Raw genomic sequence first — 26,499 nt, 5'->3', positions numbered from 1 at the left:
GTGGTGACGATGATGATGTTCTACCGACGCAGGGCTTCGCCTGAGCACCGCTACGATATTATCGAGGTGTAATATGGTGGAGGGGGGCACCGCACACGGCTAAGAGATCAAATAGGTCAATTGTTGTGTCTATGGGGTGCCCCCTGCCCCCGTATATAAAGGAGCAAGGGGGAGGCCGGCCGGCCCTTTGTTGGCGCGCCAGGAGGAGGAGTCCTCCTCCTAGTAGGAGTAGGACTCCCCTCTTTCCTACTCCTACTAGGAGGGGGAAAGGAAGGGGGAGAGGGAGAAGGAAAGGGGGGCGCCGCCCCCCCTCTCCTAGTCCAATTCGGACAAGAGGGGGAGAGGGCGCGCGGCCCCTCCTGGCTGCCCCTCTCTCTCTCCACTAAGGCCCATAAGGCCCATTACCTCTCCCGGGGGGGTTCCGGTAACCCTCCGGCACTCCGGTTTTCTCCGAAATCACCCGGAACATTTCCGGTGTCCGAATATAGTCGTCCAATATATCAATCTTTATGTCTCGACCATTTCGAGACTCCTCGTCATGTCCGTGATCACATCCGGGACTCCGAACAACCTTCGGTACATCAAAACATATAAACTCATAATATAACTGTCATCGTAACGTTAAGCGTGCGGACCCTACGGGTTCGAGAACTATATAGACATGACCGAGACACGTCTCCGGTCAATAACCAATAGCGGAACCTGGATGCTCATATTGGCTCCCACATATTCTACGAAGATCTTTATCGGTCAGACCGCATAACAACATACGTTGTTCCCTTTGTCATCGGTATGTTACTTGCCCGAGATTCGATCGTCGGTATCTCAATACCTAGTTCAATCTCGTTACCGGCAAGTCTCTTTACTCGTTCCGTAATACATCATCTTGCAACAAACTCTTTAGTTGCAATGCTTGCAAGGCTTAAGTGATGTGCATTACCGAGAGGGCCCAGAGATACCTCTCCGACAATCGGAGTGACAAATCCTAATCTCGAAATACGCCAACCCAACAAGTACCTTCGGAGACACCTGTAGAGCACCTTTATAATCACCCAGTTATGTTGTGACGTTTGGTAGCACACAAAGTGTTCCTCCGGTAAATGGGAGTTGCATAATCTCATAGTCATAGGAACATGTATAAGTCATGAAGAAAGCAATAGCAACATACTAAACGATCAAGTGCTAAGCTAACGGAATGGGTCAAGTCAATCACATCATTCTCCTAATAATGTGATCCCGTTAATCAAATGACAACCCATGTCTATGGCTAGGAAACATAACCATCTTTGATCAAGGAGCTAGTCAAGTAGAGGCATACTAGTGACACTCTGTTTGTCTATGTATTCACACAGGTATTATGTTTCCGGTTAATACAATTCTAGCATGAATAATAAACATTTATCATGAAATAAATAATAACTTTATTATTGCCACTAGGGCATATTTCCTTCAGTCTCCCACTTGCACTAGAGTCAATAATCTAGATTACACAGTAATGATTCTTACACCCATGGAGCCTTGGTGCTGATCATGTTTTGCTCGTGGAAGAGGCTTAGTCAACGGGTCTGCAACATTCAGATCCGTATGTATCTTGCAAATTTCTATGTCTCCCACCTGGACTAAATCCCGGATGGAATTGAAGCGTCTTTTGATGTGCTTGGTTCTCTTGTGAAATCTGGATTCCTTTGCTAAGGCAATTGCACCAGTATTGTCACAAAAGATTTTCATTGGACCCGATGCACTAGGTATGACACCTAGATCGGATATGAACTCCTTCATTTGCTGCTTCCGAAGCAGCTATGTACTCCGCTTCACACATAGATCCTGCCACGACGCTTTGTTTAGAACTGCACCAACTGACAGCTCCACCGTTCAATGTAAACACGTATTCGGTTTGCGATTTAGAATCGTCCGGATCAGTGTCAAAGCTTGCATCGACGTAACCAGTTACGATGAGCTCTTTGTCACCTCCATAAACGAGAAACATATCCTTAGTCCTTTTCAGGTATTTTAGGATGTTCTTGACCGCTGTCCAGTGATCCACTCCTGGATTACTTTGGTACCTTCCCGCTAGACTTATAGCAAGGCATACATCAGGTCTGGTACACAGCATTGCATACATGATAGAGCCTATGGCTGAAGCATAGGGAACATCTTTCATATTCTCTCTATCTTCTGCAGTGGTCGGGCATTGAGTCTTACTCAATTTCACACCTTGTAACACAGGCAAGAACCCTTTCTTTGCTTGATCCATTTTGAACTTTTTCAAAACTTTGTCAAGGTATGTGCTTTGTGAAAGTCCAATTAAGCGTCTTGATCTATCTCTATAAATCTTGATGCCCAATATATACGCAGCTTCACCGAGGTCTTTCATTGAAAAACTCTTATTCAAGTATCCCTTTATGCTATCCAGAAATTCTATATCATTTCCAATCAGCTTCACCGAGGTCTTTCATTGATGCCCAATATATACGCAGCTTCACCTAGATTACACAGTAATGATTCTTACACCCATGGAGTCTTGGTGCTGATCATGTTTTGCTCGTGGAAGAGGCTTAGTCAACGGGTCTGCAACATTCAGATCCGTATGTATCTTGCAAATTTCTATGTCTCCCACCTGGACTAAATCCCGGATGGAATTGAAGCGTCTTTTGATGTGCTTGGTTCTCTTGTGAAATCTGGATTCCTTTGCTAAGGCAATTGCACCAGTATTGTCACAAAAGATTTTCATTGGACCCGATGCACTAGGTATGACACCTAGATCGGATATGAACTCCTTCATCCAGACTCCTTCATTTGCTGCTTCCGAAGCAGCTATGTACTCCGCTTCACACGTAGATCCTGCCACGACACTTTGTTTAGAACTGCACCAACTGACAGCTCCACCATTCAATGTAAACACGTATCCGGTTTGCGATTTAGAATCGTCCGGATCAATGTCAAAGCTTGCATCAACGTAACCATTTACGATGAGCTCTTTGTCACCTCCATAAACGAGAAACATATCCTTAGTCCTTTTCAGGTATTTCAGGATGTTCTTGACCGCTGTCCAGTGATCCACTCCTGGATTACTTTGGTACCTCCCTGCTAAACTTATAGCAAGGCACACATCAGGTCTGGTACACAGCATTGCATACATGATAGAGCCTATGGCTGAAGCATAGGGAACATCTTTCATCTTCTCTCTATCTTCTGCAGTGGTCGGGCATTGAGTCTTACTCAATCTCACACCTTGTAATACAGGCAAGAACCCTTTCTTTGCTTGATCCATTTTGAACTTCTTCAAAACTTTGTCAAGGTATGTGCTTTGTGAAAGTCCAATTAAGCGTCTTGATCTATCTCTATAGATCTTGATGCCCAATATATATGCAGCTTCACCGAGGTCTTTCATTGAAAAACTCTTATTCAAGTATCCCTTTATGCTATCCAGAAATTCTATATCATTTCCAATTAGTAATATGTCATCCACATATAATATCAGAAATGCTACAGAGCTCCCACTCACTTTCTTGTAAATACAGGCTTCTCCAAAAGTCTGTATAAAACCAAATGCTTTGATCACACTATCAAAGCGTTTATTCCAACTCCGAGAGGCTTGCACCAGTCCATAAATGGATCGCTGGAGCTTGCACACTTTGTTAGCTTCCTTTGGATCGACAAAACCTTCCGGTTGCATCATATACAACTCTTCTTCCAGAAATCCATTCAGGAATGCAGTTTTGACATCCATTTGCCAAATTTCATAATCATAAAATGCGGCAATTGCTAACATGATTCGGACAGACTTAAGCATCGCTACGGGTGGAGAAGGTCTCATCGTAGTCAATCCCTTGAACTTGTCGAAAACCTTTCGCAACAAGTCGAGCTTTATAGACAGTAACATTACCGTCAGCGTCAGTCTTCTTCTTGAAGATCCATTTATTTTCAATGGCTTGCCGATCATCGGGCAAGTCAACCAAAGTCCATACTTTGTTCTCATACATGGATCCCATCTCGGATTTCATGGCCTCAAGCCATTTTGCGGAATCTGGGCTCACCATCGCTTCTTCATAGTTCGTAGGTTCGTCATGGTCTAGTAACATAACCTCCAGAACAGGATTACCGTACCACCCTGGTGCGGATCTTACTCTGGTTGATCTACGAGGTTCAGTAATAACTTGATCTGAAGTTTCATGATCATCATCATTAACTTCCTCAAATTGGCGTAGGTGTCACAGAAACTGGTTTCTGTGATGAACTACTTTCCAATAAGGGAGCAGGTACAGTTACCTCATCAAGTTCTACTTTCCTCCCACTCACTTCTTTCGAGAGAAACTCCTTCTCCAGAAAATTTCTGAATTTAGCAACAAAAGTTTTTCCTTCGGAGCTGTGATAGAAGGTGTACCCAATAGTCTCCTTTGGGTATCCTATGAAGACACATTTCTCCGATTTGGGTTCGAGCTTATCAGGTTGAAGTTTTTTCACATAAGCATCGCAGCCCCAAACTTTAAGAAATGACAACTTTGGTTTCTTGCTAAACCACAGTTCATAAGGCATCCTCTCAACGGATTTTGATGGTGCCCTATTTAACGTGAATGCAGCCGTCTCTAAAGCATAACCCCAAAACGATAGCGGTAAATCAGTAAGAGACATCATAGATCGCACCATATCTAGTAAAGTACGATTACGACGTTCGGACACACCATTACGTTGTGGTGTTCCGGGTGGCGTGAGTTGCGAAACTATTCCGCATTGTTTCAAATGTAGACCAAACTCGTAACTCAAATATTCTCCTCCACGATCTGATCGTAGAAACTTTATTTTCTTATTACGATGATTTTCAAATTCACTCTGAAATTCTTTGAACCTTTCAAATGTTTCAGACTTTTGTTTCATTAAGTAGATATACCCATATCTGCTCAAATCATCTGTAAAGGTGAGAAAATAACGATATCCGCCACGAGCCTCAATATTCATCGGACCACATACATCCGTATGTATGATTTCCAACAAATCTGTTGCTCTCTCCATAGTTCCGGAGAACGGTGTTTTAGTCATCTTGCCCATGAGGCACGGTTCGCAAGTACCAAGTGATTCATAATCAGGTGGTTCCAAAAATCCATCAGTATGGAGTTTCTTCATGCGCTTTACACCGATATGACCTAAACGGCAGTGCCACAAATAAGTTGCACTATCATTATCAACTCTGCATCTTTTGGCTTCAATATTATGAATATGTGTATCACTACTATCGAGATTCAACAAAAATAGACCACTCTTCAAGGGTGCATGACCATAAAAGATATTACTCATATAAATAGAACAACCATTATTCTCTGATTTAAATGAATAACCGTCTCGCATCAAACAAGATCCAGATATAATGTTCATGCTTAATGCTGGCACCAAATAACAATTATTTAGGTCTAAAACTAATCCCGAAGGTAGATGTAGAGGTAGCGTGCCGACCGCGATCACATCGACTTTGGAACCATTTCCGACGCGCATCGTCACCTCGTCCTTAGCCAATCTTCGCTTAATCCGTAGCCCCTGTTTCGAGTTGCAAATATTAGCAACAGAACCAGTATCAAATACCCAGGTGCTACTGCGAGCATTAGTAAGGTACACATCAATAACATGTATATCACATATACCTTTGTTCACCTTGCCATCCTTCTTATCCGCCAAATACTTGGGGCAGTTCCGCTTCCAGTGACCAGTCTGCTTGCAGTAGAAGCACTCAGTCTCAGGCTTAGGTCCAGACTTGGGTTTCTTCTCCTGAGCAGCAACTTGTTTGTTGTTCTTCTTGAAGTTCCCCTTCTTCTTCCCTTTACCCTTTTTCTGAAACTAGTGGTCTTATTGACCATCAACACTTGACGCTCCTTTTTGATTTCTACCTCCGCAGCCTTTAGTATTGCGAAGAGCTCGGGAATCGTCTTATCCATCCCTTGCATATTATAGTTCATCACGAAGCTCTTGTAGCTTGGTGGCAGTGATTGAAGAATTCTGTCAATGACGCTATCATCCGGAAGATTAACTCCCAGTTGAATCAAGTGATTATTATACCCAGCCATTTTGAGTATATGCTCACTGACAGAACTATTCTCTTCCATCTTGCAGCTGTAGAACTTATTGGAGACTTCATATCTCTCAATCCGGGCATTTGCTTGAAATATTAACTTCAACTCCTGGAACATCTCATATGCTCCATGACGCTCAAAACGTCGTTGAAGACCCGGTTCTAAGCCGTAAAGCATGGCACACTGAACTATCGAGTAGCCATCAGCTTTGCTCTGCCAGACGTTCATAACATCTGGTGTTGCTCCTACAGCAGGCCTGGCACCCAGCGGTGCTTCCAGGACGTAATTCTTCTGTGCAGCAATGAGGATAATCCTCAAGTTACGGACCCAGTCTGTGTAATTGCTACCATCATCTTTCAACTTTGCTTTCTCAAGGAACGCATTAAAATTCAACGGAACAACAACACGGGCCATCTATCTACAATTAACATAGACAAGCAAAATACTATCAGGTACTAAGTTCATGATAAATTCAAGTTCAATTAATCATATTACTTCAGAACTCCCACTTAGATAGACATCCCTCTAATCCTCTAAGTGATCACGTGATCCATATCAACTAAACCATGTCCGATCATCACGTGAGATGGAGTAGTTTCAACGGTGAACATCACTATGTTGATCATATCTACTATATGATTCACGCTCGACCTTTCGGTCTCCGTGTTCCGAGGCCATATCTGTTATATGCTAGTCTCGTCAAGTTTAACCTGAGTATTTCGCGTGTGCAACTGTTTTGCACCCGTTGTATTTGAACGTAGAGCCTATCACACCCGATCATCACGTGGTGTCTCAGCACGAAGAACTTTCGCAACGGTGCATACTCAGGGAGAACACTTATACTTTGATAATTTAGTGAAGGATCATCTTATAATGCTACCGTCAATCAAAGCAAGATAAGATGCATAAAAGATAAACATCACATGCAATCAATATAAGTGATATGATATGGCCATCATCATCTTGTGCTTGTGATCTCCATCTCCGAAGCACCGTCATGATCACCATCGTCATCGGCGTGACACCTTGATCTCCATCGAAGCATCGTTGTCGTCTCGCCAACTATTGCTTCTACGACTATCGCTACCGCTTAGTGATAAAGTAAAACAATTACATGGCGGTTGCATTGCATACAATAAAGCGACAACCATATGGCTCCTGCCAGTTGCCGATAACTCGGTTACAAAACATGATCATCTCATACAATAAAATTCAGTATCATGTCTTGACCATATCACATCACAACATGCCCTGCAAAAACAAGTTAGACGTCCTCTACTTTGTTGTTGCAAGTTTTACGTGGCTGCTACGGGCTTAGCAAGAACCGTTCTTACCTACGCATCAAAACCACAACGATAGTTTGTCAAGTTGGTGCTGTTTTAACCTTCGCAAGGACCGGGCGTAGCCACACTCGGTTCAACTAAAGTGAGAGAAACAAACACCCGCCGGTCACCTTTAAGCAACGAGTGCTCACAACGGTGAAACCAGTCTCGCGTAAGCGTACGCGTAATGTCGGTCCGGGCCGCTTCATCTCACAATACCGTCGAACCAAAGTATGACATGCTGGTAAGCAGTATGACTTATATCGCCCACAACTCACTTGTGTTCTACTCGTGCATAACATCAACGCATAAAACAAGGCTCGGATGCCACTGTTGGGGAACGTAGTAATTTCAAAAAAGTTCCTACGAACACGCAAGATCATGGTGATGCATAGCAACGAGAGGGGAGAGTGTTGTCCACGTACCCTCGTAGACCGAAAGCGGAAGCGTTGACACAACGCGGTTGATGTAGTCGTACGTCTTCACGATCCGACCGATCAAGTACCGAACGTACGGCACCTCCGAGTTCAGCACACGTTCAGCTCGATGACGTCCCTCGAACTCCGATCCAGCCGAGTGTTGAGGGAGAATTTCGTCAGCACGACGGCGTGGTGACGATGATGATGTTCTACCGACGCAAGGCTTCGCCTAAGCACCGCTACGATATTATCGAGGTGTAATATGGTGGAGGGGGCACCGCACACGGCTAAGAGATCAAATATAGATCAATTGTTGTGTCTATGGGGTGCCCCCCTGCCCCCGTATATAAAGGAGCAAGGGGGAGGCCGGCCGGCCCTTTGTTGGCGCGCCAGGAGGAGGAGTCCTCCTCCTAGTAGGAGTAGGACTCCCCTCTTTCCTACTCCTACTAGGAGGGGGAAAGGAAGGGGGAGAGGGAGAAGGAAAGGGGGGTGCCGCCCCCCCTCTCCTAGTCCAATTCGGACCAGAGGGGGAGGGGCGCGCGGCCCCTCCTGGCTGCCCCTCTCTCTCTCCACTAAGGCCCATAAGGCCCATTACTTCTCCCGGGGGGGTTCCGGTAACCCTCCGGCACTCCGGTTTTCTCCGAAATCACCCGGAACATTTCCGGTGTCCGAATATAGTCGTCCAATATATCAATCTTTATGTCTCGACCATTTAGAGACTTCTCGTCATGTCCGTGATCACATCCGAAACTCCGAACAACCTTCGGTACATCAAAACATATAAACTAATAATATAACTGTCATCGTAACATTAAGCGTGCGGACCCTACGGGTTCGAGAAATATGTAGACATGACCGAGACACGTCTCCGGTCAATAACCAATAGCGGAACCTGGATGCTCATATTGGCTCTCACATATTCTACGAAGATCTTTATCGGTCAGACCGCATAACAACATACGTTGTTCCCTTTGTCATCGGTATGTTACTTGCCCGAGATTCGATCGTCGGTATCTCAATACCTAGTTCAATCTCGTTACCGACAAGTCTCTTTACTCGTTCCGTAATACATCATCTTGCAACAAACTCTTTAGTTGCAATGCTTGCAAGGCTTAAGTGATGTGCATTACCGAGAGGGCCCAGAGATACCTCTCCGACAATCGGAGTGACAAATCCTAATCTCGAAATACGCCAACCCAACAAGTACCTTCGGAGACACCTGTATAGCACCTTTATAATCACCCAGTTACGTTGTGACGTTTGGTAGCACACAAAGTGCTCCTCCGGTAAACGGGAGTTGCATAATCTCATAGTCATAGGAACATGTATAAGTCATGAAGAAAGCAATAGCAACATACTAAATGATCAAGTGCTAAGCTAACGTAATGGGTCAAGTCAATCACATCATTCTCCTAATAATGTGATCCCGTTAATCAAATGACAACTCATGTCTATGGCTAGGAAACATAACCATCTTTGATCAAGGAGCTAGTCAAGTAGAGGCATACTAGTGACACTCTGTTTGTCTATGTATTCACACAGGTATTATGTTTCCGGTTAATACAATTCTAGCATGAATAATAAACATTTATCATGAAATAAGGAAATAAATAATAACTTTATTATTGCCTCTAGGGCATATTTCCTTCAGAGGCTACCAAGCATTGCCCGTCGTTCGCCTTCTCTTTGGCTGTCCAGAAGGAGGATGTCATCCATTGGTTCAGATCTTTGTAGGCCCACAATGGCGCATTCATTGGTGAATTGGCCTCGCGGACATGACAGATTTGACAAGAATTAGTCGCCCATGCCTCGTAATCAAACCTCGTTGCCATGTCGGGACTATTTTCTTCGCCCGATCAAGCATCTATTGCCACTCGTTTCTCGTGAGTTGATGGATCGCCAATTGAAGCCCCATATATTTGCACAGAAATTCACCGATGCCACACTACAACATCATAACTACTCTGATCTTATCCTCGTCACTTCCCCGGATGAGTATGATTGATGATTTCCTGTAATTTACCCTCGACCCCGATGCATCTCCGAACGCTTGCAAGGTGCACCTGACAAAGTTAAGATCTGTCTTCGATGGTCTCATGAACAAGCTAGGATACATCATTTGCATAAATAGATAGACTTTGCATAGTTTTGATATCATGGAAGGAGCTGACCACGTTCTCCTCTGTCGCCTTGATAAGAACCGAGGTGAGAACATCCATCTCGATCACGAAGAGGAGTGGGGTGACCGAAATCCCCCTGCCTCATCCCGCACGCATGCGCAAAAGACTTCCCTAGGACTCCATTGACAATTACTTCCGTTGTTGTTGTTCTCAACAAGATAGAGATCCAACCAATCCACTTCCTTCCAAATCCCTTGGCGCTCATGACCTCAAAGAGAACGGCCATGAGAGGGAGTCAAAAGCCTGTGAAATGTGTAGCTTGAGGAAGAGTCTTGCTTCTCTGCGGTTATGAATCTTCCTTGCTACATGCCTGACAAGCAGGAAATTGTCATGCGGGTTTCTTTACTTTATTAACGCCGAGTGATTTTCCGCCACTACCTCCTTCATCCATTCCTCGCTCTGATCGCAAGCATCTTGGTGAACAGCTTTGTAGCACTGTGTGTTAAGCTGATCGGGCGGTAGTTCCCAACTTCTTCTGCATCCGGCTTCTTGGGGATCGACACAATATGTGCACGGTTTAACTTCCCAAAGCCCCTGCCATCTCCAACATACAGCTTAAGCATCACTGTCATAATGTCCCGCTTGATAATAGGCCACGCTCGCTGGTAGAACGCGCCTATAAACACGCCCGGCCCCGTGCACAGTTGAAAGGAAGCTCTTTGATCGTGTTCCACACTTCTTCCTCGGTAAAGATATCCTCCATCATCTCTTGAAGATCACATGGTTGCACCCCAAGGAAGTCAAGATCCAGACTGACCTCCCTAGCATTTGTCATGCCAAGTAATTGCTCATAAGCGTTGTAAAAGCCTCCTCCTTGCGCACTTGGTCTGTGATTAATTCATCTCCGATCTTGATGTGAGGGATCAAATTCTTTGTGCACTTACCATTCACCACAAGCTGAAAGAGCTTGGTGTTAGCATCTCCCTCCTTTAGCCACCTTAATCATGATCTATGTCTCTCAATGGTACGTTCAAGGGAAGCGAGACCCAACAGGGCCAACTTCAGAGTTCTCCTTAGCCAAAGCTCCTCGGCAGTGATGAGTCTATGCTCTTGAGCTCGATCGGGACGGAGAATGACATAGTTAGCTACCGCCGTCTGTATTTTGATGTTGCCCACCTTCCTTTGACACCAAGCTTGTAAAACATGAGTTGTGTCCCGGAGCAAGGCATCTAGGCGCTTGAAGGGATCAACAATGCCTTCATCACACACCCAAGCATCACACACCACATCCAGGACCCCGTCCAACTTGGTCTAGAATAGCTCAAATCTAAATCTCTTCTTGGGGCAGAACACAGCATAGTAGATAACAGAAGTGGCGCATGATCCGAGATGTTCGAAATGGCGCATAGTAGGGAACATACTGACGGGTGGGCCCTCTGGTATCTTAACGCTTTGTCAGTTAACGACCATCACCCAATATCGTCTGCTCTTTGCAACGTCTGCCATTTGTCACATCACAACCTGGGTCAAGGGGCATTTAGTGTTTTTTTGTCAAAGATTAACTGCCTTTGGTGCATCTTGCTAATAAAACGAAAGTGGTGGGTTTTTTTGTTATTGACGTCACATTGTGGTGGTTTCGTTGATTTCATTGTTGAGAAGGGGTGTTCCTTAACTAGTGATATCATTATATGTAACTTTATAAAAAAATACATTTTGCGAAGACTCTCCCAGAGGCACCTCTGCCTTATGATCGTTTGTAGTGTTGACCCAAAGGTTTAGAAATGTGTTTCAGTTTTTTTTCGAGTTTCATATAACTTATTGGCATTATTAATAGATGATCAAAAAAATCTAACATATAGAGAAAGACGCGGGAAATAAGTTTTATTTCTGCCACATAGTTGTGGACACACAGCAACATGACTTACGAAAAGCGGAAGAGGATACAAAGGTAGGAGTAGCATGCATGGCCAACACAAAGCACGCACGTACGATCGGATCAGCGAGCCGACCAGAACGTACGTACTCCTACGAACGAGTGAAAGTTGACATCGAAATACGACGTTACGATTTACTCGTGCAACCGGCGACCGGCGGCGGACCGCGTCGGCCGGCGTGAATCGAGCTGGATAGTGCGTGACTAGCAGGAGGCCGCCCCGTAGCCGCACTTGGCGGGGATCTGCATGGCGCGGTTGGCGTCGATGCCCTTGGGCAGCAGGCCCTTGTACTTGCAGAGGCACTTGAAGTTGGCGCCGCGCACCGCGCCGCAGCACGCGCCGCTGGGGCTGGCCTCGTTGCTGCCCACCGCGCAGTAGGACCTGCAGTTGTTCACCAGGCTGTCCGTGTCCACGTTGCAGACATGGTACCCGGCCGCGCCCGACGCCGCCGCCACGACCAGCAGCGCCACCAGCGCGGCCGCGACGCCGGCGTTGCTCGTCGTCACCTTCCTCCCGGCCATGGCCATGGCTAGCTAGCTGCCGGATCGATCGACTGGTGGGTCAGCTGCGCTTGATGTGTGCGTGTGTGGGGGGGCAGTTGATTATCTGGGTGTGTCACGTTTGGGCCATTGCTAGGGCTTATATAGCGTGGGGGTAGCGTGGCCCGCGACGACGTGCATTTGGCCGCGTCGCTCATGTAATTTCCTAGAAGATGCTATCAATGGAGAGACAAGTAAGTCTTTGTTTTTTCTTGTTTGAGAAGTACTAACAGTGTGCATATGATTGTTTGAACAAGGGACTGGCATGAGACCGTTGACTGTGAAAGCGGTGTAGAGAATTAGAGGAGAAAGAGGCGGCAGACAGCAGCCACTACTAGTTGGACAAGTGCTCCACTAGCTAGTGACACTTGAAGAAGATTGAGACCGCTACCTAATCAACCAACTTTTGGAGGAATACTATTTTGAGGTTCTCGTCATGTCTCCAAGCAAGAGCCGTGTTGAACAATGTTTCTACAAGAGGTACGTAGGTTGTCTGACGTGGTGGAGGTCTTTTATTGTCCCGGAAAGAACCAAAGTGACGATGGGAGAGATTCATGGAGGTGAGGTCATGCCATAGACGTTGACCAGTACCGGAGCAAACCGAGGAACAAACGAGGAAAGAGAGCAAAAGAGAAGAACCACCGATGTTTCTTTAGGAAAAAGGACAGGTGCAAGTTCGAAAAATATCAAATTTGAATCCAATTTTCTTCTGTGTAACAAGATAGCAATTATCTCCCAATCTCATTATCCACATAAAGACAGTAACATAGACTAGTGTCATATGCATGACACTAGTGTAAATTACGCTCCACTATGACTAGTCTAACACATCCCAAGACAAGTTTACTTATGTAGGTAAGTATCATATATGGTTGCACCTATTAGTTTGTAGACTCAACTTTTCTTGAGAAGCGTTATGTGATGGTAACATAATACTACGCAACCACTCAGGAGCCGCCGCTTCAATGCGGACGCACCTTCCCGAGGAACCAACTCCGGCCGCTACGCCGCATTAAAACGGCTAACCGACCCTTCGCATGGCCTAAGTCGCGGTTATTTAAGCCCTGCTCTGACGCCGTCCACACCGTAATCTCTTCGCTCTTCCTCCTCCTCCTCCTTCTCCCCACCCAGCCCCTCTTCCTCCATAACTCCGGTGGTAGGCAAGTCGTGGGCCTCGACGCCGGCAGGCGGCGGTTTCAAGATGGGCTCCGGAGGCTCGCCGTGACGCCGCCTATGAACTCTTGGGCCGTCGTCATCATCGGCGGGCGGCTCCTTAAACGAAGGCGGAGATCGGCATCTCCTCCGGCGACGATGAGGACCAGCCGCCACAACAGCAATCCGCACGGCAGTGCAGGCCCTGGTGTACGCCATCACGGATGAGGAGTACGATCATCGGTGTTGTGGTATTTGCATGACAGATGCCATGAGATGGCTTATCTCGTGTGGTTATGGACCGATGAGCACCGACTGTGTCCGGATGCAGGATTAGGCCATCCCATGCTAGCTGCCGTGCAAATACCACGACAATTGGCGCCCATCGTGGGGCCTCCCGCAGCGCCGACCGGAGTCACGTTCCTGACGGGACCCTTCACTCCCTTCGGCGAGCGCATCGCGCACGGCGTGGTCAGCAGCTTCGGAGCACTCAACTGCTCAACGACAACGCGGTGCGCTTCGCGGATGCCACTTTCCCTGCGGGCGGCTCCATCATCCCTTTCGGCGATCACCACGTCTACGTTGCGAACTTCTCTGACGAGTACCCTCGCGAGGTGCTCACCTTTGCCGAGCCGCCAGCAAGCCACGGCTGAGTCATCTCCCACGACATTGCAAACCTCTGCACCCACGCGGAGGTGCCGACCACCGGCAGCCTCCACAGCAAGCGCCCTGTCTTGGAGCAGCATGCAACCGCAGCGGGGACGTCCCACGCCTGCCTGGAGAACCCACTATGTGTGGCAGTGCAGAATCTGCGCACCCATCGCGCTCGAAAACTACCCCAATGCCGTCGCGGCCAAGCTCGAGGAGACGCGCAAGCGCCTGCTCGACGAGGCCACGGAGCTTGCCGCCATGCAGCACCAGATGGAGTTCGTGCTGCGCGAGTACAACACCTCCCATGGCTTCACCCCTGCTGGCGACGGGCCCGGCTGGCGAGAGGAGATGTGGTGCCGAGGTAGGGCCTCGGCCAGATGCTGGGTGTGAACCGGCCCACCTACAGCTCCCCATCAAGAACATGAGGGCGACGGAGGCTGCCGTAGCCGAGATGGAACACCTGGAGGGCAAGGAGCTGCAATAGCAGCGGCGACGCATCCGTGACCTTCTGGCCGCCGCAAACCAGCAGCAGGTGCAGTCGGAGCCGCCTCAACACCCGGCCATTTTCGACTCGAGGACACCTTCTCTCCAGACGGCCAACTGGCTGCCGACTGGAGGGCCTCGGCAAACGCAATAGGCGTCTTCCCCGTACGGCGACGGTCACTGCGAGAGCGGCTACAGGGCAGCCGGGGCAGGAGCAACCGCGACCAGCCGGTTGTAACAGCCGGGCGGGAGCGCCGGCTGGCGGACCCTACCCCCAGCCGACACGGCAACCCCTGCCTCTGCGGTGGGGCGCCAGTCCGCCTCCGCAGGTCCGGCTGCGCGACCTGCGATGAGCGGGCGCCTAGGGCCTCACGTCCCCCTCGATGAGCAGGATGCTCGCCACCGCATCGCGCGACTGGTGCGGTCCCTAGCCTTGGAGGAGGAAAGCTCTGCCGGCTGGGGATGCTACGGGTTGTGCATCCGCGAGGAGCATTTCCCCAAGGGCTTCACGCTGGCCAGCGACACTCCCAAGTACAATGGGGCCACCAAGCCAGAAGACTGGCTGATCGACTACACCACTGTCGTCAGCATCGCCAACGGCAACAAGCGCCTGGCGGTGCGCTATGTGCCCCTCATGCTGCTCGATTCCGCCAGGACGTGGCTGAACAGCTTGCCGGCCAACAACATGAACACATGGCTGGACTTTGAGGAGGCGTTCATGCACAACTTCACCGGCACATATAAGCGCCCTGGCCGGCCATGCCAGCTCTCCCTCTGCATCCAGGACAGGGATAAGTCCCTCCCCGACTACCTCGCGCGGTGGACGGAACTGCGCAATTCCTGTGAAGGAGTCCACGAGGTACGAGCAATCCAATACTTCACTGAGGGTTGCAGGGACAGCACCATGCTCAAGCATAAGCTTATGCGCACGGAGCCGTCGACCATGGCGGAGCTCATGGCCATAGCGAACAGGTACGCTGCGGCCGACTCCGCCATGCGAGTGCCGCTCTGGCTCGATGCAGCCGGCAAGGCGATCCAAGACCGGCCGACTGACTGACTGTCGACCGGCTGAAGATGACGGCTCTGGCTCCTCGAGGCGGCACCAGAACGACCACGTCAAGCGGAAAGACAAGCAGCCGGACAGCCACTATGGCAGCCGGCAAGTCGCACCCATGGAGGAGGAACGACTGGCTGCCGCGGCAGCCGACGCCAGCTAGCCGGCGAGAAGATGCCATGGCGGCCCAAGTTCTCTTTCAAGGAGATGCTCAACGCGTCGTGCAAGTACCAAAGCTGTGTGAGGCCGGTCATTCATTCCACTCTCTCTCTCTCTCTCTCTCTCTCTCTCTCTCTCAGGAGAGAGCAGAGCCTAGAGCCCTCTTCTTCCTCCTCTGATACAGCTCCAGGAGCAACCTTGTACACCATGGATTCATCATTGAGACCCTTGAAAGAGTAGGGGTGTTACCTCCACATGAGGGCCCAGAACCTAGGTACATCGTTGTGTCCGTTAGTGCTTGTGCCTAATCCCGCATCAGGACACCGTCGGCGCTCATCGGTCCCTAACCACACGAGATAAGCCATCCCATGGCATCTTTCGTGTAAATACCATGACAAGAAGATGGAGCTGATGCCCCGTCACTCCGTCCTCCACCTGAACGGGCCGGCGACACCGCCGAGGACGCTCCTCCCTGTGTCAAGGAGGAGTGCCGCTCGTCGCCGCCCTGCCCAATGCGATAACGGCGAAGGCGCGCAGTCGCATTCTCCAGTACCTCGGCAGCGGCGGGAGCGGCGGGGGCGACGACAGTTGTTCGTCGTCCCGGAGTGCCATGCCGCCAGGAGTACGCTGACAGGGAGCAGCGTTGGCGAAACATGCGCAACAGAATTTTTAAATCTTATCTAAAGAGGCCCGCTCCCGCTCCCGCTAGGGTCCCCCTCCCCCTGCCTCCGGCGGGCCCTAGGCCCTCCCCGCCGCCGCTGCCCGCCCGGCGCGGCGCCCCGCTCCCCCGCGCCCGCTTCCCCGCTCCCGTTCCCCCGTTTCTGCCGCCGCTCCGCGCGAGCGCGGGCGCTCCGCCCCGCCCCCCCGTTCCCCTCCTCCTCGTCCAGCCGCCTCCGCCGTCTCCCCGGGAGGCGGCCGGGGCGGCGCGCGCCCCCCTCCCTCCTTCGTCCCCCCCCCCCCCCCCCCGCCGCCGCCGGCGGGCGCCCCCGGATCTGGCCGGGTGGTATCGGTAGCGGCGGGTCGTTCCTTCCCCACGCGCGCTCCTCCTTCCCGGGGTGGGGGGACGCGGCGGTGCTGCTCGGCCGGTGGCGGTCCGGCGGCCTGGTGCGGTGGCCGGCGGCGCTCTCCGTGGTGGTGCCGCCTCTTGGCGGCAGGGCGGTCCGGTGGTGCTGGTCGGCCGACGGCATGTCCCCGACCCAGATCTGGGCCCGTAGGGTCCCATTTGGGTCCTTGCGGGTCGACTCCGGCGCAACTGCGACGCCCTCTGTATGGGGAGGCAGGGAGCGGCTTGGACTGAGACAGTGACGCCGGCGACATGCCAGCTGCTGCGCGGAGGCGGGAGCAGTCCGGGCCTTTGAGGGCCCGGCCGGGCCTATGGGGCCACGGGCCCGGTAGGCTCCTGCTATGGCGTCCGGTCGGCTACCGTCGTGGACGGTGGAGGTGGGGCCCTCCCGTATGCCGACGGTGCCGCTGCACTAGTCTCGGCTCCTCTTCTTCGTTGTGCAGGCCATCTTCGCGGTGCTGTGGTGAGACAGCGTGGGAAGCTTCGTGTCCGTGTTGGCGCTGGGTGGTGGTCGGTTTGGTGGCGAGCTCCGAAGTGCCTGAGGTAGAGGGTGGGATCGGGAGAAATCCCTGTTGGTTTGGCCGACACCGACGCGGTGGCGCTTGAGGGTGCCACCAGACCTTCCTGGAGGGCGTCGGGGCTACCCTTCCTCTCTCCTCGCCGCGTACCGGGGGAAACCCTTGGCAGCAGCGTCGTCATCGTCGCGTTCCTTCTTGGAGGTGTTGATTGGTACCGGCGCTTCGGAGTCTCAGAGTTTGGTGGGTGATCTCCGGTGGACGCAGCGGTCGCGAGGCTTCGTCGTTTTTGTCGATCCGCCGTTATCGGCATTTGTTTCTTTTCCTTTTCTTTTTCTTTCCTTTTTCTTTTCTTTTGGGCATGCTTGTGCTGCTTTCGCCCCAGCACCATTCGTTGGATGTATCGGATGCTTGCTTTGGAATACAAAGCGGGGGGAAACCCTTTTTCTCAACATGCGCAACACGGCACGCCGGTCCAAGTTCACGGACTCTGACGTCCTGCAGCCACACATCCCGATGGACCCGGACCTAGCGTACGCCTGGGCCCTGGACCGCTCCTTGACGACGTCGGAGACGGCCCAAGTCCGGTTTTATGTAAAAATTATCCTAGTTTACATGAACTTCGCCCGCTTTATATCAAAATCCGCCCGGTTTACACGAATATCATGTGATTAGTTGGAATAGTTGTTGAAATGTATGGGGCAGCGGTGGATGACGGCCTCTGACATGAGTGACCGCGGACTCGTCCCCCCTTTCTGCAGACAGATGCGGGAGAAAATTTACAGGTTGCCGTTGAAGCTGCTCTTACAATCATATAATGGAGAATGGTGATTAGCACGGTGAATATAATTTAAATCGGTAAGTGTAATCCTGTTCCAAAGTTGATTAATGTTATATCCCTTTGTGGCAACAGCAGGATTGCATCTGAGTTTGGTAAATGAATTTGAAGCAACTGCGTGCGTCCGTGGCATCAGAACCTATCATCCTTTATTGGACTGAGATACTTGCTTCGCTGCACTTCATAATTGAGTGGGCTGTTGTAACCTTGTAATATTTGTACTAGCTTTAAGCTTACACTACAAGAGGAGTAGATTTTCTGATGATGCTCTGCTTCCTGTAGCCGTAATGTGACCGGCGAATCCTTGACAAATGGTAAAACATTGACTCAAAAAAAAAAGATGCATAGTACATTTTTCTAGTGGCTAGACTGGATTTCTTGGGCGATGCATTTGGCGGTCGACCGAGTTTTTTATGCAACTTTGTAATCTCTGTTAGCTGATACGCTTACAACGAAGGGACGAGAAAATGCTATCTATATATGTACGCGGTCCACTGGATGAACCCATAGGCAATGCATGTTCGGTTCACGGGTGTCGGCGACACGTCAGTCACTTTTTGATCATCAACGGGTCGCCTCAGCGGCTGTATAATTGGCACTGCACTCCGCTCCACTAGCATAAGTGGAGCTGCTGCATGTGTCAAGATCGATCGATGCAAGGAAATTTTCAAGGCTGTATGAATGGTACCGCACTCCACTCCACAAGCACAAGTAGCAGTTTCCAAGGAGACTCTTCTTCAAAGAGACGAAGACCCCAGGTCTCCTCCTTCGGTCGTCCTCCTACTACACTCCCCTCGCCGCGAACGGACAGCACCGCCAGGTATCGCCTGTGCGGCTCCGGCGTCGGCGGGGCCTCCCTCTCGCGCGTCTCAGTGGATCTGGTCGGGGGGGGGGGGGGGGGGGGGGGGGGGGGGGGGGGGGGGGGGGTGATGAACGGACAGTGCAGGGCTTTTTTTTTCCTCGAATATGCACAGCAGTGCTATTGGGCCGACCAAACAGTACAGTTGTGCGCGAGTTATTTTTCCTGTGGTTTTTATCGGGTTTTCAGTGTTCTGCATGGTTTTCTTTGGTTTATCTATGTTTTTTTTGATTTTTTTGTTTCCTTTTCCTTTTTTAAAACATGTATAATTTTTTATACACATTGTACATTCTTTAATACTTCAAGAACATATTTTTATAAACTTTTAATATTTTTCACATACATGAGTATTTTTTTTCAGATATAGTTTCGGTGTCTATTTTTCTCATACACATTTCTATACACTTAAAACATTTTTTACTTATGTTTAACATTTTTTAAACACATTATTAACACGTTTTGAAATACAAGGTTTGAACAGTTTTTGAATACGTCTTAAAAAATTTGAAATACAGGTTGAATTTTTCTTTGAATGATACAAAACATTTTTTAAACTATATGAATATAATTTGACATTGAATAGACATTTTTAAAATGTCACGAAATTATTTTTGTAAACACGTGAACATTGCTTTAAATGTAACATTATTTTTTTGAATGGTACAAAACATTTTTAGGAATTGTATGAACATTTTCTTACATTTTATAAAAAAATTAAAAAATGCCATGTACATTTTTATTGATACAAATATTTTCTAAAAGTTGGACAAACAATTTTTATAGATTACATGAACAGTTTTTAAATGTGCGATGAACACTTAATAAAACTAAATAAATATTTTTCATAATACATGTATTTCTTATTTTTCAAAATAGAGACAAACGTAAAAAAGAAAAAACATTTCTGTGATGTCAGCATGACGAAGCGTCGTGTCTACGCTCAAGGTGAGACATAGCTGTGCTCGCAATTCGGTGCGTGAAGCGCCAAACTGGAGCCCTCATGGATAAGGCCTTTACGGATCTTATATGAGCTATACATATAAATTACTAAAATTCCCCTCAAAAAATAGAAATTACTAAAATATGTTTACATTTTCCGAAGGCTCTCCCATGACCCTCTGCCTATGATCATTGTTGTTCCTAAAATGAACATATGATCTTGCTTTTTGTGGATAAAAAAGGAACATATGATCGTTGTTGTAGTGATCCAAAGTTTAGAAATGTGTGTCAGATTTTTTTTACAAGTTTCACAGAACTTGTTGGTATTATTGGTAGATGATAAAAAAAACTACTCCCTCCGTCCGGAATTACTTGTCGCCAAAATGAATAAAAATGGATGTATCTAGAACTAAAATACATCTAGGTACATCCATTTTCTCGACAGGTATTTCCGAACGGAGGGAGTATATATATAGAAACAATAGAAGATAGCTAACACGGGAAACAAGTTTTATTTCTGCGACATGACTTACGAAAAGCAAAAGAGGATACAACACAAAGCGTGCACGCACGCAGGAGCACCATCGGATCAGCCAGCCGACCAGAACTTACTCCTACGAACGAGTGAAAGTTAACACCTTACGTACGATCTACTAGTGCAACCGGCGACCGGCGCCAATCGAGCTGCTGGTAGTGCGTGACTGACTAGCAGGAGACCGCCCCGTAGCTGCACTTGCCGGGGATCTGCATGGCGCGGTTGGCGTCGATGTTCTTGGGCAGCACGCCCTTGTACTGGCAGAGGCAGTGGAAGTCACCGCCGCGCACCGCGCCGCAGCACGCGCCGCTGGGACTGGCCTCCGAGCTGCCCGCCGTGCAGTAGGACTTGCAGTTGTTGACCAGGCTGTCCGTGTCCACGTTGCAGACATGGTACCCGGTCGCGCCCGACGCCGCCGCCACGACCAGCAGCGCCACCAGCGCGGCGGCCACGCCGGCGCTGCTCATCGTCACCTTCCTCCCGGCGGCCATGGCTAGCTAGCTGTCGGATCGATCGACTGGTGATGAATGTGTGTGTGTGTGTGTAGCACTTGATTGTCTGGGTGTGTCACGTTTGGGCGATTGGCTAGGGCTTATATAGCGTGGGGATGCCGTGGCCCGTGACGACGCGCATGTGGCCGCTCGCTTGGCCGCATTAGGTCACGGGCAAAGCTAGCCAGATCAGATCGTCGGCACACGGAGCCATCCATTCAACGGGAACGTATATTTCCACGTACCTGCATGCGGTACGTGCTGGCAGCGCAGACCGAGCCAATGGGCAAGCACGAAACCGGCCGGTAACATGTGAGTCTTATTTCTTGGCTGGAATTGGAGGTATGTTGGGGCGCCGTCTTGCGCCAAGTGGGCGATCTTAATTCATCTGAATCCAGATGGAGTTCAGAGCATGGCGTCTACAGAGGAATTCATGTGCATGGCCGGCGAATGGGACATAGCATTTGGGGCTAGCTAGCTTAGATAATATAGCTCACGGTCTGGCAGTAAACGAAGTGCCATGCATTGTTGAGTAAATAGGCAATTTCTCGATTAAATTAATCCACGAATAAATCACTAGCATGGCATTGACACATATAATCGCATACTGATATTCAGTCAAACTAGCACATACTACGCTAATTGCAGAAAGATCTACGTATAACGCTAGCATGGCTAAAACAGAAAACAGTAGGAGCGGGATAAACGAGTTATACCCTACAGTAGGCCATGCAGAGACCGCGGCTTTGGTGGCAGCAGCGGCGTCCTCGGCGGCCTTCTTGTCAGCTTCAGCTTTCTCGGCGGCGGCACGTTCGGCGTCGGTGGACATGGTGATGATGAAGGCGACGCGTACATAGAGGAAGTAGACGATCGGAAGTGAGCAGTCGCGTAATCGCTGCCCAAAAACCTATTCGCCCCTCACCCCGTACAGGAACCAGAAGGGCGTGGTTTCGGAGACCTGCTCTCCCGTCGACCGTGTACGCGGCGGACGGGATGGAGTCACCGGCGGCAGCAGCAGCAAGGGAACGACGGTGGGCGTGCGCGTGGAGCAGATGTGATCTGTTCGTGGCGGCTAGGGTTAGGAGACACCGCACACTTATAGGCGCAGCCGCGTGGAGAGACGTGGGCTCGACCCACGTCCGAGTCCGTGACAGCCCACGATCCGACGTCTCAGATCGTGGCCAGGCTGTCAGAAAACTCTCCGTTAGTGACTGGCAAAAATAAGCGCGTAGGTGTAAGCTCGGCTCGGCTCAATCCCGCAAACCCGCGGCGCGGCGCGGCGCGTCGTGACGAGGCGGGCGGCGGAGGAGGAGTGCGCGAGGGCCTCTTCTCTTCTCAAGCTCCAATAGCATGTAGAAGAGAAACCCTTATAAGGAGGTCCAACTCCTCTTCCACTTCCGGGGTGGGACTAAACTTCCCACTACACCTAGTGCCATATAACCCACATGGGCCCTTAGAGATTTTTCAGAAATTGCTACATGGGCCTAGAGCCCATCTCAAATTTCAGCAATTCCCCACCAGATCTCGAGGGCCCATTGTGTCCTCTGTTCCAATTACTGTTTCGATATACCAGTGTTTCAGTGAAGACCTGTTAAGGTTGAGCTTCACCTAGAGCAAGTAGCTACACTCCTTCACAACTGAACAATGGACTATGCCTTGAATTGTCAGTTTGGCGTAAAGAAGTTTCACCACATGTCTCACTAGTACTGGGCTGCCGAAGGCTGACCCCTCGGGTGGAGCATATAAGTCACACTCCTGGCCTATTCATGAGCTTACTAGAGATCACCCCAATCTCATAGACTGTGACCAGCAGTCGGACTCATATAGGTGTGTTCCTCCAAAGATCACTCTGTAGGATAGCATCTTGCTTATATAAGCTTCGGAACACATTAAGACAATAGTCATCCTACCATACAGTATTGAGAGTATTGCATCTCCAACGGAGTGGGTTAGTATAGTTACTCTCCTCAGTTCACCACTGGCTTGTTTTCCCAGGTCCTAATTCACGGGATCTCCGATCACATAGGTTGGGTTACTACCATGGCAACTCATGTGGGTCTCATACCCATCTCCCTCGATGCATTATCTATCACAACACGTGATAGCCCTTTCGTAAAGGGATCTGCCAGATTCTTAGCCGTATGGACATAGTCCAACGCTATCACTCCGGAGTTTCTTAATTTTCTGACAGCTTTTAATCTCATTCTTATGTGTTTGGTGGACTTCATGTTGTCCTTTGAACTCTTCACCTTGGTGATGACAGTCTGATTGTCACAGTTCATAAGGATAGCCGGAACCGGTTTATCAACCAATGGCAAGTCCATCAAAAGATCTCAAAGCCATCTCGCTTCAACACCAGATGTGTCTAATGCCGTTAATTCTGCTTCCATTGTCGATCTCGTTAAGATCGTTTGCTTGCAAGACTTCCAGGAAACAGCGCCACCTCCAAGAGTAAACATATACCCAGTTGTGGCCTTCATCTCATCAGCATCAGAGATCCAATTTGCATCACTATACCCTTCAAGTACCGACGGGTCTCTGGTATAGTGAAGTCCATAGTTCATAGTACCTTTCAGATAGCGCATGACTCGTTCAACAGCATGCCAATGTACATCACCCGGTTTGGAAACAAACCGGCTCAGTTTGCTCACAGCAAACGCGATGTCGGGCCTCGTTGCGCTCGCTAGGTACATCAGTGAACCAATGATTTGAGAGTATCTCAACTGATCTATAGCCGTGCCTTTGGACTTTCGAATCAACACGCTAGGATCATATTGTGTTTGAGATGGTGTGCAATCCGAATATCCAAAACGACTCAACACCTTCTCAACATAGTGGGATTGCAGAAGTGTAACCCCGCCCTCATTATCTCTCAGTAGCTTGATGTTCAAGATAACATCAGCCACACCAAGGTCTTTCATCTCAAAGTTCTGAGACAAAAACGACTTGACCTCCTCAATGACTTTGAGGTTGGTTCCGAATATTAGTATGTCATCAACATACAAGCACAGTATAACTCCTTCGCCCCCACCATGGCGATAGTATACACATTTGTCAGCCTCATTAACAACGAAACCAACAGATGTCAGAGTTGTATTAAACTTATCATGCCATTGCTTAGGTGCTTGCTTCAGGCCATATAAAGATTTCAGCAACCTACACACCTTTCTTTCCTGACCATCTATCACAAAGCCATCTGGCTGTTGCATGTAGATTTCCTCTTTTAGCTCTCCATTCAGAAAAGCCGTCTTAACATCCATCTGGTGGACGAGAAGACCATGCGAGGCTGCCAACGAGAGTAATACTCGAATGGTGGTCAGTCTAGCTACAGGTGAATAAGTGTCGAAGTAATCTTCCTCTTCTTTCTGGTCATAGCCCTTGGCCACAAGCCTAGCCTTGTACTTTTCAATCGTACCATCGGGCCTAAGCTTCTTCTTGAACACCCACTTACATCCTAATGGTTTACAACCATAGGGACGTTCCGTGATCTCCCATGTCCCGTTAGCCATGATGGAATCCATCTCATTACGGACCGCATCCTTCCAGTAGTCAGCTTCTGAAGAGGCATACGCTTCTAAAATAGAAGTGGGAGTATCATCCACGAGGTACACGAAGAAATCATCACCAAAGGTCTTTGCAGTCCTTTGTCTCTTGCCCCTACCAAGGGTTTCCTCGTCATCCTCCTCAGGATTTTCATCATGTGTTTGTTCATAATATTCCATAGGGATGGCAGGTTCAGGAGTCTCCTCAGATTCCTGTCTAGGAGTGCTTTGCATATCTCTCATAGGAAAAGTATCCTCGAAGAATGTAGCATCCTTAGACTCCATAATTGTACCGACCTTCTGGTCAGGTACCTCAGATTTCACTACTAGAAATCTATAGCCAACGCTGTTCTTAGCGTAGCCCAAATTAACGCAGTCCACAGTCTTGGGTCCAAGCTTACGCTTTTTGGGGATCGGCACATTGACTTTCGCCAGACAGCCCCAAGTGCGCAAGTACGAGAGTGTTGTCCTCCTCTTTGCCCATTTCTCATAGGGAGTGATCTCATTGTCCTTTGTCGGAACTTTATTCAGGACATGACATGCCGTCAATATAGCCTCCCCCCACCATGCCTTGGATAAACCCGATGTATCTAACATGGCGTTAACCAAATCAGTTAGAGTACGGTTTTTCCGCTCGGCAACCCCGTTTGACTGGGGTGAATAGGGAGGCGTCCTCTCATGAATAATGCCGTGTTCCGCACAAAAGGAATCAAACTCACCCGAGAAGTACTCTCCACCATGATCTGACCGGACTCGTTTAATTTTCTTTTCAAGTTGATTCTCAACTTCTGCCTTATAGATTTTAAAGTAGTGTAGAGCCTCATCTTTAGTATTTAACAGGTACACATAGCAATATCTAGAGGAATCATCTATCAATGTCATGAAGTATTTCTTTCCACCTTTAGTCAACACACCATTCATCTCACAGAGATCAGAATGTATGAGTTCTAATGGTGCCAAGTGTCTCTCCTCCGCGGCCTTGTGAGGCTTGCGAGGTTGCTTAGCTTGCACACATGAAAGGCACTTAGAGCCTTTGGCTAAAGTAAAACTCGGGATTAAATCCAACTTGGCTAGCCGCGTCATAACACCGAAACTAATGTGACAAAGACGTGAATGCCAAACCTCAGATTCATTAACATTCGAATGAACATGGTTCACGACTTTATTACAAAAATCTGCGAGGGAAAGGCGGAACATCCCTCCGCTCTCATAACCTTTTCCAACAAAGAGTCCATATTTCGTAACAACTAATTTATTAGACTCGAAAACCAACTTAAACCCTTCTCTACATAGAAGGGAGCCACTAACGAGGTTCTTCTTGATGGCGGGGACATGCTCCACGTTCTTCAGCTGCACGATCCTTCCCGAAGTAAACTTCAGATCGACCGTGCCAACACCATGAACAGAAGCACTCGCGCCATTCCCCATCAATACGGACCCGTGGCCTGTGACCTGGTAAGAAGTGAACAATGACATGTCAGCACACACATGTACACCTGCACCTGTGTCCACCCACCAATCGGTGGGCTGAAACACTGAAAAAACAGTAAATAAATTACCGTACCCAGGTGCACCATTCTCATTGTTGTCCACAATCATGTTGACGGACTTGGAGTCATGTCCTGACTTCTTGTACTTGTTTGGGCACTTGTTGGCCCAATGTTCAACCGAACCACAAGTGAAGCAGCCCTCGTCCTTCTTGTTCTTCTTGAAGGTCTTCTTACCCTTCTTCTTAAAGTCGGTATTGTGTTGGACACCGTTCTTTCCCTTGGGCTTGTGGGAGTTGAAGTTCTTCTGGTTCACCATGTTGGCGACAGAAGTCCCT

At 49.0% G+C, this 26,499-nt stretch overlaps 2 protein-coding genes across 2 annotated transcripts; both read right to left on the bottom strand.

Annotated features, from left to right (window-relative positions):
• Nucleotides 1-11,776: 11,776 nt before the first annotated feature.
• On the bottom strand, nt 11,777-12,488 carry LOC109778361 (putative lipid-transfer protein DIR1). The gene has a single exon (XM_020336916.4). It carries the CDS (start codon nt 12,379-12,381, stop codon nt 12,058-12,060), a length of 324 nt encoding a protein of 107 aa, XP_020192505.1. The 5' UTR covers nt 12,382-12,488; the 3' UTR covers nt 11,777-12,057.
• Nucleotides 12,489-20,599: 8,111 nt separating this feature from the next.
• On the bottom strand, nt 20,600-21,214 carry LOC109778353 (uncharacterized). The gene has a single exon (XM_020336904.4). The coding sequence runs from the start codon at nt 21,130-21,132 to the stop codon at nt 20,812-20,814; it is 321 nt and encodes a 106-aa protein (XP_020192493.1). The 5' UTR covers nt 21,133-21,214; the 3' UTR covers nt 20,600-20,811.
• Nucleotides 21,215-26,499: the final 5,285 nt, after the last annotated feature.

This window comes from Aegilops tauschii, chromosome 3 (genome assembly GCF_002575655.3).
Source record: "Aegilops tauschii subsp. strangulata cultivar AL8/78 chromosome 3, Aet v6.0, whole genome shotgun sequence".
NCBI lineage: Eukaryota > Viridiplantae > Streptophyta > Magnoliopsida > Poales > Poaceae > Aegilops > Aegilops tauschii.
The sequence above is the reverse complement of the archived record's forward strand: the minus strand, read 5'-3'. Positions and strand labels throughout refer to the sequence as shown.